The sequence below is a fragment of the Opisthocomus hoazin genome, chromosome 3 (genome assembly GCF_030867145.1).
Source record: "Opisthocomus hoazin isolate bOpiHoa1 chromosome 3, bOpiHoa1.hap1, whole genome shotgun sequence".
Classification (NCBI taxonomy): domain Eukaryota; kingdom Metazoa; phylum Chordata; class Aves; order Opisthocomiformes; family Opisthocomidae; genus Opisthocomus; species Opisthocomus hoazin.
In genome coordinates this window covers 28510744-28525079 of record NC_134416.1, presented here as the reverse complement: position 1 = coordinate 28525079, position 14336 = coordinate 28510744, and the positions used below count along the sequence as shown (strand labels likewise).

General features: G+C 43.8%; 1 protein-coding gene across 3 annotated transcripts in view; it reads right to left on the bottom strand.

Moving 5' to 3' along the window:
• RAD54B (RAD54 homolog B) overlaps positions 1 to 14336 on the bottom strand; it is a 70570-nt gene that overhangs the window by 55604 nt on the left and 630 nt on the right. For 2 of the 3 annotated variants that reach the window (XM_075415846.1, XM_075415848.1), the window contains exons 2-3: positions 11094 to 11247; positions 10269 to 10443 (exon numbers count right to left, since the gene is read on the bottom strand). In XM_075415846.1, the coding sequence (XP_075271961.1) occupies positions 10269 to 10443; positions 11094 to 11247 (329 nt within the window). Of the gene's footprint in view, positions 1 to 10268; positions 10444 to 11093; positions 11248 to 14114; positions 14248 to 14336 lie in introns of those variants that run through there. The other variant, XM_075415847.1, reaches the window with a different exon arrangement.

The following is a 14336-nucleotide window of genomic DNA, read 5'->3' as shown; positions in this document are numbered from 1 at the left end:
TCTATCATTACATAAAGCCTAGTTATTCACATGACAGCAAGATATGATCATATCAAATTATAAATTGTGTTATACTAACTGTGGAAATATCACGCTAGAATTACACAAGTCTGGATTTGTTTTACAGCAGCCCATTACACTGCATTGCAGATGGCTACTCTGCCCAGCAAAGCAGCTTTGCCGTCAGTGAACGTTATACAATATGTTACCTTTGGTGGTAAAGCCGGTCTAAGTTCTTTCTTCCTATCTCACTCTTGGTTGCTAATTGTACTGTCACAGCATATCTTACCGCTTGGCTGGTGGGCAGCCCAAAATGAGCAACACTGGTTAGGGGTGTGAACTTCTGCAAAAGGCTAGCATATCGCTAAGCATACGACATTCTATTGCTTGCTTTCACTCTATGGCAACTGCCTCCACATTATCTGACTATTGCTACAATCCAATAACGGTTTCTCCACTGATAGACTTCAAAACTAAAGCAGCAGGGAATTCATAGCTGCTGCATTTGGTACTTCTGAGCACAGAAATGGAAGCTCTTAAGGACAGCATTCTGTTCAGTACATAGTGCTGGTTACTACCACACAAAAAGTGATGAATCTATAGGAAGAGGAAGGAAAAAAAAACCCAGCTCCAAAAAACCCTAAAGAGTCATCAGAACAAGCAATCTCAGACTAGAGAACCTCTCTTTTTTTGAAAGTCCTGAGAGCTTTGAACACTTCAAGATTACAGTAGTGAAGTTACTTTGCTAAAACGCTATCCCCTGCTTTATCATCTTGCCATCTACACACATAACTGAAAACAATGCATGCCCACAGCCAAGGGGAACTCTGAGCATAATCAGCTGGGGAAATGCTAGGGAAGATCTTACGCCAGCAGCAGAGTAGAAGATACCATCTCACATCCCAAGGAAGAGCACCAAGCAAAAGGTGTAGTCCTCAGGAGATGCCAGAGAGTCCCAAGGCTGCAGACCAGAAAACATAAGCCAGCTGGGCCTAAATAATCACAGAAGTCTCAGTGAGAAGTCTATCTGCAACACATTAGCTGCTGTGCAGTGGCGTACTGGGCCAATACATGGCAACTGGCACATATACCCGCCGTGGCTGATGTATAAATGAACACTTCTGGAATCAGTGTCTGATCAGAGATAGGGACAATTTCTCTTCTGATACATTTACATCAATCCAGTTTTCTCAACCAATCCTCATCTCCTGAGATTAACTGATCAAACAGGCACAGATGACACCTAAACAGTAAAAAAACTATCTTGAATTTAGAAACAGTTCGTCTATTCATTTATCTGTTCACTATCATAAACTATTCTGTCTATAGCACTGTAGGGAGAAGGAGGTAATTTTAAATCTAGAGCTCGCAAAGTAATTTGATATAATTTCTTATTCAAAAGAGTAACAAAATTTACAAACTTGTAAAATCTAACTTGCAAATAATGCAGCAATAAATTATTTGCACTCAGGCATCCAGTAACACCTTAGTTGTACTAAGGTCTACTAGGTAATTATTAAGAGCTACAGATATTTATGCAGTGTCTTTTACCCAAAGACTTAACTGCTTTACCAACTGTTTATAAAAGTATTTGAGGGGCCCACTGAACTGCAGTTATACATGCAGCTCCACCACTAAAATAGACAGTAAAAATACTCCTGACTGGAGTATCTTTTCCAGTTCAATCTGTGAAGTGAATAATAGAAATTACAGTTAATACTTCTCCTTTTCCAGATATCCAAGTAACCCTGCAATAACATGCTTCGTTACGAGATGTCAGGGCTGAATGTTTTTAGTTGTGTTATCCAGAAACCAAAAGTAGGCAGCTATACTGAAATTAGACAATATGACAAATCCTGAAAATAACTTTTTTTAACCCTGTGATTAAAAGTGATAGGCAATTGATTGGTGCTGTCATAATTGAATGAACAGTAGACTTTCTTTTATAATATTTAAATGAATTGGTTAAGAGGGTTTTGTATTCATAGCAGGTGACAGGAGGTATCAGACTAACCTGGAACAATGTTCTAGAACACTGAAGGAGCCAACAAACATTCCTATTATGAAAATAAAACCGACTTAAATGAGTAAAGAGTCTAAACTTTATAATGTACTCAGTAAACAGTAATATTCCAGAGAAGTTAGGAAAATTATATTCAAATCTGTATACAAATAATAAATATGGTTAATATCATAGGCATGAAAAACATTCAGAAATATCTGTCAAGAGACATAGGGTGAACGCATCAACCCTGTTATGAAATACAGTTACAATCTGTCTGCACTGCTAGCTCAAAGGTAGTATTTCAGTAGGACTTCTGACAAAGTTTCTCTTGGAAGAAGCATTAACAGATGTTAGAGATGGATGAAAGACAAAGTCCTTCTGAACCAAAAAACACACAGGAGGTGAGCTTTAACAGAATGAGACTCTACATCCAGCTCTCCTGTTCACCTACATCAGGTTCAAACAATGAAATCTCAGTCCAGCTAGAATGTTGCATCTCAGTATGCAAGTGAAAGAGCTTTTCATCTCCACACGCGATGTAAGCCCGAAGGAAAAACAAGACAACATTCTTCTAGACTAAAAATACCAACAGAAAGCAACCTGTAAACTCAGATAATAACCATAAATTAAATTCATTATACATATTTTGTATAAATAAATATATATATATAAAATGTTAAGTTGAAGAAGGCAATGTAGGTAAAAACCTCAGTTCTGGCCAATCCTGCTTACTAGCACCACTGTGGAGATATGAAGTATAGTTCAGAGATCTGCCTGTCCATTGTTTCTTCAAATGCAAATTATTTGTATTTTTTTGTTATTGCTTAGAGGACCTCACAATGTAATAAGGACAAATAGAAGCCAAGCACTTTTAAGAGCTGCAATAATATGCTTCCAAACACATTTATGATTTAGTTTCCAATTACTGTTAAATAGTTTAGCAATGTTAAAGTAACTTTCATTTTTAAAGAGCGCGCAGACTTATCTGATGGAATTCTCTGGAGGCATGTGAGAAAAAGCACTAATGACAATGTCAAATAAATTACCTCCCCTCCACACATCCATTGTCAGTGTCAACAAGTACCACATTTTGAATACAAAACAAAGGTACCAAAGAGATTGCCGTACTCTTTGCCTCTTAAAACCAAGCAAACACTGATTCATAAAGCAGTAGTAAAGTTCATTTTCCTACAAAGACATGTATTTATGGAAAAACATCTTTTTCCAGTATTCACAACTCATCATAATCACAATTAGTAAACTGCCTGTTGAACAGCATGTTTAAAATCTTACAGTTCAAACCCTGATATCACCAAATCTGTCTTAAAATTACAAAAAAGAGGTAGCTTTCACTCTACAACAGTTGCTACAATCTTATTAAAGCCTCTTTAGAATTATCTCATCTTACAGAATTTCAGAGTCCCTTTCATTTTATTTTTATTAGTGAAATTTTAGGAAAAAAGTTTATTTTGAAAAGAAACCTAGAAAAGCAAGGGTTTTTTTAGGCCAGATATGCTATGATTTTTAGATTGATGCCATCTAATCAAATCCCTACTTGTCTAGTCCAGGAAATGGACACCATGTGTCAGATAAGTTTTTTTGAAGGAATGCGCAGCATTTTCAGGGCTGGGTTTCAGAAAGACTAGCTCTATGAACAGTGCAGTTGTCCAATGGTCCACAGGTGTTTCAAAAGAATTTCAGTGGAAACCGGGGTATTTATTTACACATTCCACTGCTGCACTGGAAACCCAAACACAGCAGCTTTGAACGTGACATAAAGCTAACAAACACTTTATCATCTGCATTAAATTATATGGAGACAATAAACCAAAATAATGCATACGCACAGACTTTTTCAATCTTTATTTTAGTGTCCCTTTAACAGAGAATTTGTCATTGGCTGCAAAGACTGTTAGTCAGATATAATTCCATTACCATATTAATGATAATAAAAAACCCAAACTAACTCTGGCTTTCACAACTGGTTTCCATTACTTTTGAATTTCATACCAAAACCAGCTTTGACAAAACAATTTAATTTAACTCTACAAAGAGGTTATGGTTTACACAATCTGCATAATTGCTACATTAGTCGTAATGAATAGCACACAAAAGTGACGTAAAGCGCAGAAGCTGTCTTGGAAAATCTAAGTTATTAACAAATTACTTAAGAATTAATGAAGCCTCGATGCAGGATTGTTTTTCCAGTACAGCGCTTGCATCACCAGTGAACCTGATGACCGTAACTAACATTGACATTAGACATCCTTATTTTATACCAGACTTCATCATAGCTTTACAAAGACTTGCAGGGTTAGCCCCATTCTACAGACATAGAAAGGCTTTGGCACAAAATGGTTTGTTCAGTCACTCAGAAAGGTAGAATAGAACAACATGAACAGAAAAAGCTCACCCAGTCTCACTCCACAACTTTTTAGTTATTTTGCTAAAATCATCACAGAGAACCCACACCAGCTGCACCCGGAATTCATGATCACAGAATCACAGAATGGTAGGGGTTGGAAGGGACCTCTGTGGGTCATCTAGTCCAACCCTCCTGCAGAAGCAGGGTCACCTACAGCAAGCTGCACAGGACTTGTCCAGGCAGGTCTTGAATATCTCCAGAGAAGGAGACTCCACAACCTCCCTGGGCAGCCTGTTCCAGTGCTCCGTCACCCTCAGAGGGAAGAAGTTCTTCCTCATGTTCAGATGGAACTTCCTGTGCCTCAGTTTGTGCCCATTGCCCCTTGTCCTGTCACTGGGCACCACTGAAAAGAGCTTGGCCCCATCCTCCTGACACCCACCCTTCAGATATTTGTAAGCATTTATAAGGTCCCCTCACAGCCTTCTCTTCTTCAAGCTGAACAAGCCCAGCTCCCTCAACCTCTCCTCGTAGGGGAGATGTTCCAGTCCCCTCATCATCCTCGTAGCCCTTCGCTGGACTCTCTCCGGTAGCTCTTCATCTTTCTTGAACTGGGGAGCCCAGAACTGGACACAGTACTCTAGATGAGGCCTCACTAGGGCAGTGTAGAGGGGAAGGAGAACCTCCCTCGTCCTGCTGGCCACACTCTTCTTGATGCACCCCAGGATCCCATTGGCCTTCTCGGCAGCCAGGGCACACTGCTGGCTCATGGTTAACCTGTCGTCCACCAGGACACCCAGGTCCCTCTCTGCAGAGCTGCTCTCCAGCAGGTCCACCCCAAGCCTGTACTGGTGCATGGGGTTGTTCCTCCCCAGGTGCAGGACCCTGCATTTGCCTTTGTTGAACCTCATCAGGTTCCTCTCTGCCCAGCTTTCCAGCCTATCCAGGTCACGCTGAATGGCAGCACAGCCTTCTGGTGTATCTACCACACCTCCCAGTTTGGTGTCATCAGCAAACTTGCTGAGGGTACATTCTAACTCTTCATCCAGGTCGTTGATGAAGAAGTTAAACAAGACAGGGCCCAGTACTGACCCCTGGGGGACACCACTTGTTACCAGCCTCCAACTAGACTCAGCGCCGCTGAGTTCTGCCATTCAGCCAGTTCTCTATCCACTTCACTGACCACTCATCCAGCCCACACTTCCTCAGCTTCCCCAGGAGGATATCATGGGAGACTGTGTCGAAAGCCTTGCTGAAGTCAAGGTAGACAACATCCACGGCTCTCCCTTCGTCTACCCAGCCAGTCATGTCATCGTAGAAAGCTATCAGATTGGTCAGGCATGATTTCCCCTTGGTGAATCCATGCTGACTACTCCTGATAACCTTCTTTTCTTCCACTTGCTTGATGATGGCCTCCAGGATAAGCTGCTCCATCACCTTTCCCGGGATGGAGGTGAGGCTGACCGGCCTGTAGTTCCCTGGCTCCTCCTTCTTGCCCTTTTTGAAGATTGGAGTGACATTGGCCTTTCTCCAGTCCTCGGGCACCTCTCCTGTCCTCCAGGACCTCTCAAAGATGATGGAGAGTGGCTCAGCAATGACATCCGCCAGCTCCCTCAGCACTCGTGGGTGCATTCCATCGGGGCCCATGGATTTGTGGACATCCAGATCACTTAAGCGATCCCTCACACAGTCCTCCTCGACCAAGGGAAAGTCGTCCTCTTTGTAGGCTTCTTCTCTTACCTCCGGGGCCTGGGATTCCTGAGGGCCAGTCTTAGCACTGGAGACTGAAGCAAAGAAGGCATTCAGTAGCTCTGCCTTCTCCGCATCCTCCGTCACCAGGACACCCGCCTCATTCAGCAGCGGCCCCACGTTGTCCCTAGCCTTGCTTTTGCTGCTGATGTAGTTGAAGAAGCCCTTCTTGTTGTTTTTGACATCCCTTGCCAGCTTCAATTCCAGGTGAGCCTTGGCCTTCCTCGTCGCATCCCTGCATGCTCTCACCACGTTTCTGTACTCTTCCCAAGTGGCCTGTCCCTCTTTCCACATTCCATGGACCTTTCTCTTCTGCCTGATCTCCGCTAGAAGCTCCTTGTTTAACCATGCAGGTCTCCAGCCTCCTTTGCTCGATTTCTTTCTCAGGGGGATGCATTGCTCCTGTGCATGGAAGAAGTGTTGTTTAAAGAGCGACCAGCACTCATTGACCCCCCTGCCTTCGAGAGCCCTGGCCCACGGGATTCCTCCCAGTAGCTCCTTGAAGAGGGCAAAGTCAGCCCTCCTGAGGTCCAGGGTTTTGATCCTGCTTATCGCCCTGCTTCCTCCACGCAGGATCCTGAACTCGACCATTTCATGGTCACTGCAGCCGAGTCTACCTCCGGCCTTCACATCCTCCACCAGTCCCTCCTTGTTTGTTAACACAAGGTCCAGCAGCGCGCCTTTCCTTGTTGGTTCCTCCACCACTTGCATCAGAAAGTTATCATCGATGCTCTGTAGGAACCTCCTGGATTGCGCCTGCCTAGCTGTATGGTCTTCCCAGCTGATGTCAGGGTGGTTGAAGTCCCCCATGAGAACCAGGGCCTGTGACTGTGAGGCTGCTTGCAGCTGCCTGTAGAAGGCCTCATCAACCTCCTCCTCCTGGTCAGGTGGCCTGTAGTACACACCCACTGTAATGTCACCCTTATGAGCCTGTCCCTTAATTCTAACCCACAAGCTTTCAACTTGTTCCTCATTTGCCCCCAGGCCAAGCTCAATGCATTCTACTTGCTCCCTCACATATAGAGCAACTCCCCCACCTCTCCTTGTTGGTCTGTCTTTCCTAAAGAGTCTGTAGCCATCTCTGACAGCATGCCAGTCATGCGAGTTGTCCCACCATGTTTCTGTGATGGCGACCAAGTCGTAGCCGTCCTGCTGTATAATGGCTTCCAGCTCCTGTTTATTGCCCATGCTACGTGCATTGGTGTAAACACACTTGAGCTGGGCTGTCAATCTCACCCCTGGCCTTGGCACTCCAAGCCTAGGCTCATCCCTAGTGAGCTGGGCAATATCCCCTTCCCCCTTCGAACCTAGTTTAAAGCCCTCTCAATGAGCCCCGCCAGCTCGTGGATGATACTGAAAAAGCATTTAGTATGTTTTCCACTTCATAACATTTTTTGTTGGGAATACTGCCGATTTCCCCTCCAGACCGCAGAAGATTATTCTGGAAATCAATCCACTAGTTGTCTTTCAAGTGCACTGCTAGACAGAACCAGCAGACACAAATTTTTGCAGATGTACCTATAGGCAAGCAGAACCACTCAAACAGCTTGTCCCGAACACGCTGAAAATTTTCTGCAAGTATGAGCATCATCAGAAAAACTGGAAGTTACAGCATGCAGCCGACAAACACAAAAGCCATAAGACTAGAGGGACTTAAGACATACAAGGAGGCTGAATTTTCCCACATGCCAAACAGAGTGCATATACTGCAGGTCACATAATATGATAATGGCAGCATCCTCTCAGGACTGTCACTGGAGACCGATCAACCTGCATTTTCTGGGGGTGAAACCCAACAAGAAGAGTCAATAGGAAGGGCTCTCCAGAGCACCTTACAGAATGAAGGGCACTGCTGCCAACTGGGGCCTGGAACTCATAAGGTGCTAGAGGAGCATCTGAAGATACAATAAGGCTTATAATGAGATCTTTGAAAGGAAAGAACGAAGACAGGCAAAAGGGATGGATGAAGGTGGTTCAGGAAGGAACAAGCATGGGAGAATACAGGGCAAAAAGGGGCCAGCTTTAAACAAGTTGACTGGCGAGTACACTTGCCCAGCAATGCTCTGTACCATATTGCCACAGTCTATCCCATCTTCTTGTTAAACTACACTTCTAAGTATTTTCTTGGGTGAAAAGACTCTATTCTGCATGCATAAGCATGTATGGAAGTGTACATGCCAGCAGCTGGAGCTGGACCACACACAGGTCATAGGGTCCAGGCACCTGATGTGCCAGCAAGTGGGGAGGCCGGAGCCCGTGCACATGGCCTGGGTGCCTGTGTCAGCGCATGACTGTTGGCAAACACCAAGCTGGACTAGCTGGCAAGCAGCATAATAGGCTTGGGAGCCAAGCATTGGAGCAGCCATGAGCCTGGGCCAGATACTGGAGAGACCAGAGGGCCTGAGATTTGACTGCTGGAGGGACCAGGAAGTCCAAGCAAGTTACTGCAGAGATCAGGACGTCTCAGGGCTGGCTACTGGTAAGTCTAGCTACCAGAGAGACATGTTCGTACGTATGCATCTCTTGTGCACAAGGCAACTGGGAGACCAGTGGACCCAGAGCCAGCTACTAAGCAGACCAAGCGTCTAAAACCAATTACTGGAGGGACCTATTGTGTGTTTACCTGTGGGAGCACAGGTCTGAGTACCAGCAACTGGCCTGGGAGCTGTGGGCCTTTGTGGTTCATGTGCCCAAGTGCCAGCAGCTGGGGTGACCAACAAATCAAGGAGCCAGCTGCTGAACAGACTGAGCATGCAAGATCAGTTACTAGCGGGATCTATACTCTGTGTGTGTATCTATATATGGATATAAGTATATATATTTTCCACAAACAGGCTTTCATCCCTATCAGCCAGAGAGGGGAACAGGATGTGTCCACTGGCGTTGCTTGTGTTTGCGTGAGTGCTGTGGTCTCTCTCTGTGTTGGCCTATGTTACCATCCATGTGTATATGTATATATGTATTGTACATATGCGTGTCTATTGGGAATACGTGCTCAGCCTCACTATTGGCTGGACCTTGGACACGGAGCTATGGCATCTTTGCCTCTACCAGGCTTCCAGATTTAGCAGCTCTTATCGCAAACAAAGTTAAATATAACTTTGTTAAAGCCTTCTGAATTATAATTCCAACCATTACGGAATCAAGGTGATAAGCGATCATGAAACACTCCTTTAAAACTCCACTCATTACACAAACTATTATCAATTAAATGAACTCTAAAACAAACAGAAAGATGATCATCAATGTAATTAATTATGAGGTAACAACAGTGAATTAACTGTAGGACAGAAGCTGAGATGCCTGAGCTGGCTCCAAGAGGAGTGCTTTTCATCCAGCAATGTTAGTAACCCAGTTCAAGTGCAACGCTTTCAAGACGCACTCAGCTCCTGAGGCCGTGCACCTGCAGTCACACAACGCAGAACGTCCCTGCACTGTATCTGGGGTCAGGGCACACAGAGTGGGAAGACACTCAGCCCCCCAGAGTCCTTCAGGTCCATCCAAGTGCATTTGCTACAGTGCAGACATTTCAGTATCTTTGCAGTGCTTACTACCTAGCATTTTGGAGTAATGTTCATTACTGGGGGTAACAAATCAATAAATGCACATACATGAATGAACAGAGCCAGTTCTGCTCTGATGCTACACTAGAGTTAGCAGCCCATGCTTGATTTGAACCTTGAGTGCCCACTGGAGACACGGAAGAAAACAGCTCAGGTCGTCACACTGAAGAAAAGAAACTCTCATGAAGGCTGAGAAATGTGAATCCACTCAGAAAGGCTAGCATTCTCTGCATGAGGCCAACAAGGTCTCCCAACTGCAACACTTTTCCACTATTTAGGGTATCCCAACTCTCATCTTGATATTACTCTGGATTAGAGTGAGTTGACTATAGCACTCCTCTGGAAGACACACACCTGAATAGCAGCACTACCAACTGGCTTTTAACACATCAACTTTTTTTCCTTTTCTGTTTAAAAAAATAATTTAATATTTGTTTCCTTCACTCTCTACCCAGCAGAACACCAAATAATGCCACCATTGCATGACCCTTATATCAGTATTTCATAAAAGTTTAGTAACTAGCGTATCATTCATAAGCTTTAAAATTCTCTCATGATACATGGCAGTAAATAAGAAATAGCATCTTACCAGCTTTGGGCGTATCTAGTGTTTTCATTTCCACCTTGCTACACTTCTTAATGCTGAAACATGCTTTTGTAGTCTTTACTTTTCCAGCTGACTCCACACACTGTGTAAAATTTGTATTTTGATTCTGGCCACATACTTCAGAAAGCAATGAAGCGCTTCCCTCTTTCTCATCTATCTGCAAATAGAAACAAGTTCACAATAGCATTTCCTTCATGCAGCTGAAAAGAAATGGAGAAAAGAGCAACAAGAAGGGATCTTAACAGATCCTAATCCCCATTATCAAACTATCTACATATATACATCCCTACACAAATACATGCATCCTAATGTTCACAACAAAAAATGCATGCACACAATACCAAACACCACTTGTGCTAGTTTATGAAATTAATTTAATAGAAGTCTTCTGTAGATAATAAAAATTGTGATGCTTTTTCTGTTTGACAGTAAAGGTTTCAGAGAAGGTTCCTCACAGCAAAACTACGACTCGATGTAATAACAATTCATTACTAAGTATCTTGGTTTTTTAACTGCTTTTGCCAAAGCATTCCAAACATTTGAATCCAACAAAGCCCAGGCCAAGATGCAATCTATACCTCATCTACACTGAAAATTGTATTTGGGCTCAATACTGATTACTTTTATTACTTTGCTGCATCTGCGTCACAGAGTAACACCTAAGAAGCACGATCAAATTTAGGAAGAGCAAAGTTATCAAAATCTATTCTGAACTGACTGATTATTTAAGCAGGGATTGTTTGTGGTGAGCTCAGACACTGTCTTTTAGCAACAACACTGTACAAACAAATACACTTTTCAGTTTACCTCCTTTACTTTCATTTCTTGGTCCATCTCCTTAGTTTCATTCTTGATACAAACTGTGATGCTTTTTGCTGGTGGTATAAACCTTGGCTTTTTGGTTACATTTCCTAGCACTTGACTTGGAGCTGCTGATCGCCTCATATTTAGTTGTAGTGCCCTGGAGGGTGGAGAGGAAGGAAGGAAGCCAGTACAGACAACTGTAGTCAGAATAGGCTTTAAATATAAAAATATATCCATATGTAACAATATAAGGACTATTTTAAAGGTCCTGTGCAGCCTGCTCTAGGTGACCCTGCTTCGGCAGGGGGCTTGGACTAGATGACCCACAGAGGTCCCTTCCAACCCCGAACATTCTGTGATTCTGTAATTCACAGGCATAATACAGCTTAATAAAAAGTAGTGTTGTTGCAACACATTGTTTAAGTACTAAGAAAGACCAAGTATGGCAAATTCTGCAGTTGAACACTTCCTTTTGCATTTGAAAAGCCAATAATGTAGTTCTCAATAGCAAAAAATGCTCTGGAGATACGCAGTGTAGGATTTAACAAACTTATACACCAGTTTATTAAAAAAAAAAAAACAATTTGAAACAGAACTATTCTAAACACTAAAACATAATTTTGAAAATGCCATTATTAGTGCACAATGAATGCTGAAGGTATGTTTCATATCTGGGAATAGTATTTTGCATTAAACAGTCAATTATATTGATCATTCAGATTCACTATAACAAAATCAGAATTCAGCAGAAAGTTATCTCAAAATTACAGTGGAGATTATCACTCTATGATATGTCCACTTGAACAGAGGAACTTATTACAGGTTTTCCCTCAAAATACAAGGCCATTATTCCCTTAAACAACCTCAGGACAAAACAAAACATACACCAGTGTTAATATGACAAAGCTTACTTGCAAACACTGGAATAAAAAGTTATAATCTTAATACTTCAAAGTAGTAGAAACAAAACAAGACAAGAAAACTCCAGTAGGATAACCCAGTGGCTGAAATGATGAAGACAAGCACGACACAGAAATTTATGGAACAGACTTTGGTTTAATTCTCCATTCATACATGGACTGTTTCTTTTAATTGATCCCCTCAACTATTAGGTAAGAAAAACCATAACGTGGATTGCAGACACAAACTTCTTCGCCTCTCTACCATCTTGAAAGCGTATTTGCATCCTGTTGCAACAGCCAGTGTGTTTCTGCACTTTTTTGACGCTACTCTGCACTCCAGTGGCTTACTAGGGCACAACAACCTTTCTTTCCAAGATTTGCACAGTAGTCCTAACTGTTCAAATACTTTGCAAACATGCAGACACTAACATGAGTACTACCTCTTTTATATCTGAATAGTTAGCATATATATGATGCTGTTACTAGATGTAAACCTTAATGGCAAAATGGCCTGAACTGCTATCACTTCCATTGTGGCTGTTAAAATACATGGAAAGAGGTTTCTTAACTGTGTCGGCAGGTGTTCACCCAAGTCAGGCCCGCTCAACAAAAGCATTAACATATGAACTGTAGTTAGCCCTATGCAATATGGGAGCAGCCTGGTCGTTATTACACCAGGAGCACCTGCAGCAGAGGTGCCAAGAACCTTCCCAAGGGGCAGACTGCCAGCACTGACGGCAGCCAGCATCAGGTGCCATGTGAATGTGAACAAGTTCTCTACCCAACCTGGCAGTAGATGGTGACACTTGGGAAGGCAGCCCAGGACACCCTGCCAGCACTACGCATAGCATGGCTGAACTGCTACACTTGCAAAACTGCATGTGTCTGTGTTTAAAGTGTTTTGGTTTCTGTTTGGACTTTGCACTGTCATTTCATCTCAAACCACAATAACAGCCTCTTTAAGAGATTTGTAAATGAAGAAGAAATTTAAAGATATGACCCTTGATAACTCAGTAACTTTATTCCTGTTAAATTTAAGAACCCATAAGAATACTACCCATAGTACCCACTTGCAACTACAAAGACCATTAGGGTATTGTGGTTTTTAAAATGTAATATTGCTTCCAGCAATATGTCTCTCTCTCTCAAGGTCCTCAAAATATAAGCTTTTATAAAATACAAAGTATAATAAGAGTTTATATTCTGTATTTTGTACTTTTACAGTACTACATAGAAAAGAGACCATATGGATGTGCAACAACTGACTGATGCTAGACCGCTTAGATGGGATTGGAGTAGGTGTAGCAAGGGCAAGGAACGGCTCCACATTACAATTGAATTGACAAGCAAATATGCCCTTTCCCCCAAGACAGCCACCAACACAACACATTGCATTGCCCTGTACTGCTAACACCGTTAGGTACCGTTAGGTACGGCTGCCGGGAAACAGCTGGAGGCAATGAGAAAAGCACTGCTACTGCCTTTGATCAGCAACCTAGCTTGACCAAATTAGGTGTACCATGAAACCACATCCTAAACCGTCTCATCAACACGTCAGGTTTTGCAAGCATTGAATTCGGTAGCATTTTTCTCCTTAACGGCATCTTAATAGCTGCATGAAAATGAAATACATAGACAAGGAATATTTCAAAGTTTTATGCATTCAGCTTGTCACGGCACACAGAGCCCTGTTAAAGGCAGCTACGTGAGTCACCTCAGCACAGACTTCGCGGGCTGCTCTCTGGAGCGTTTGAAGAGATGTTCCCGGTGAAGACGACCAGGGTAAACGGTTTTGTAGGCAATTACAAGATGCCACACGGGATTAACATTTACTCAGTTAAAACTGCAGGCAGCGAGCGCGTCGCCTTGGATATCAGCATTAGCGAAAAACCACTTCACAGGAGCAGTAACTGCAAGGGTTTGGAGCAGGCCCAAGAAGCAAAGCTATTCAAACTGCTGCGAGCCCGGCCCACCCCGTCTCAGCCGCCCGGTAACCGGGGGGGGAGGGGGGTGTCTCCCTGCGGGCCAGCGCCCGGCCGGCCCCGCCGCCCCCGCGAACAGAAGCCAGCGGCCCTTCCCCGCCCGCTGACCCGCAGCCGGCGCCGCCCGCCCCAGCCCGTACCTCAGCCCCGGCCGCCGGCCCGGCACTCAATTGTCCCGCCGCCGCCTCCCGTCAGCCCGCTGGCCGCGCCGCGCATGCGCCCTGCACACACACCCCCTCCCCCGCTGTGCGCGGCGCTTCCCGCCAAGCGCACATGCTCAGCGGGCCGTGCGGGGGGTTGGCTCCACTGCGCATGCTCGGCGCCTTCCGCTTAGGAAGCGTTGCTGTGCGCATGCGTAGTGC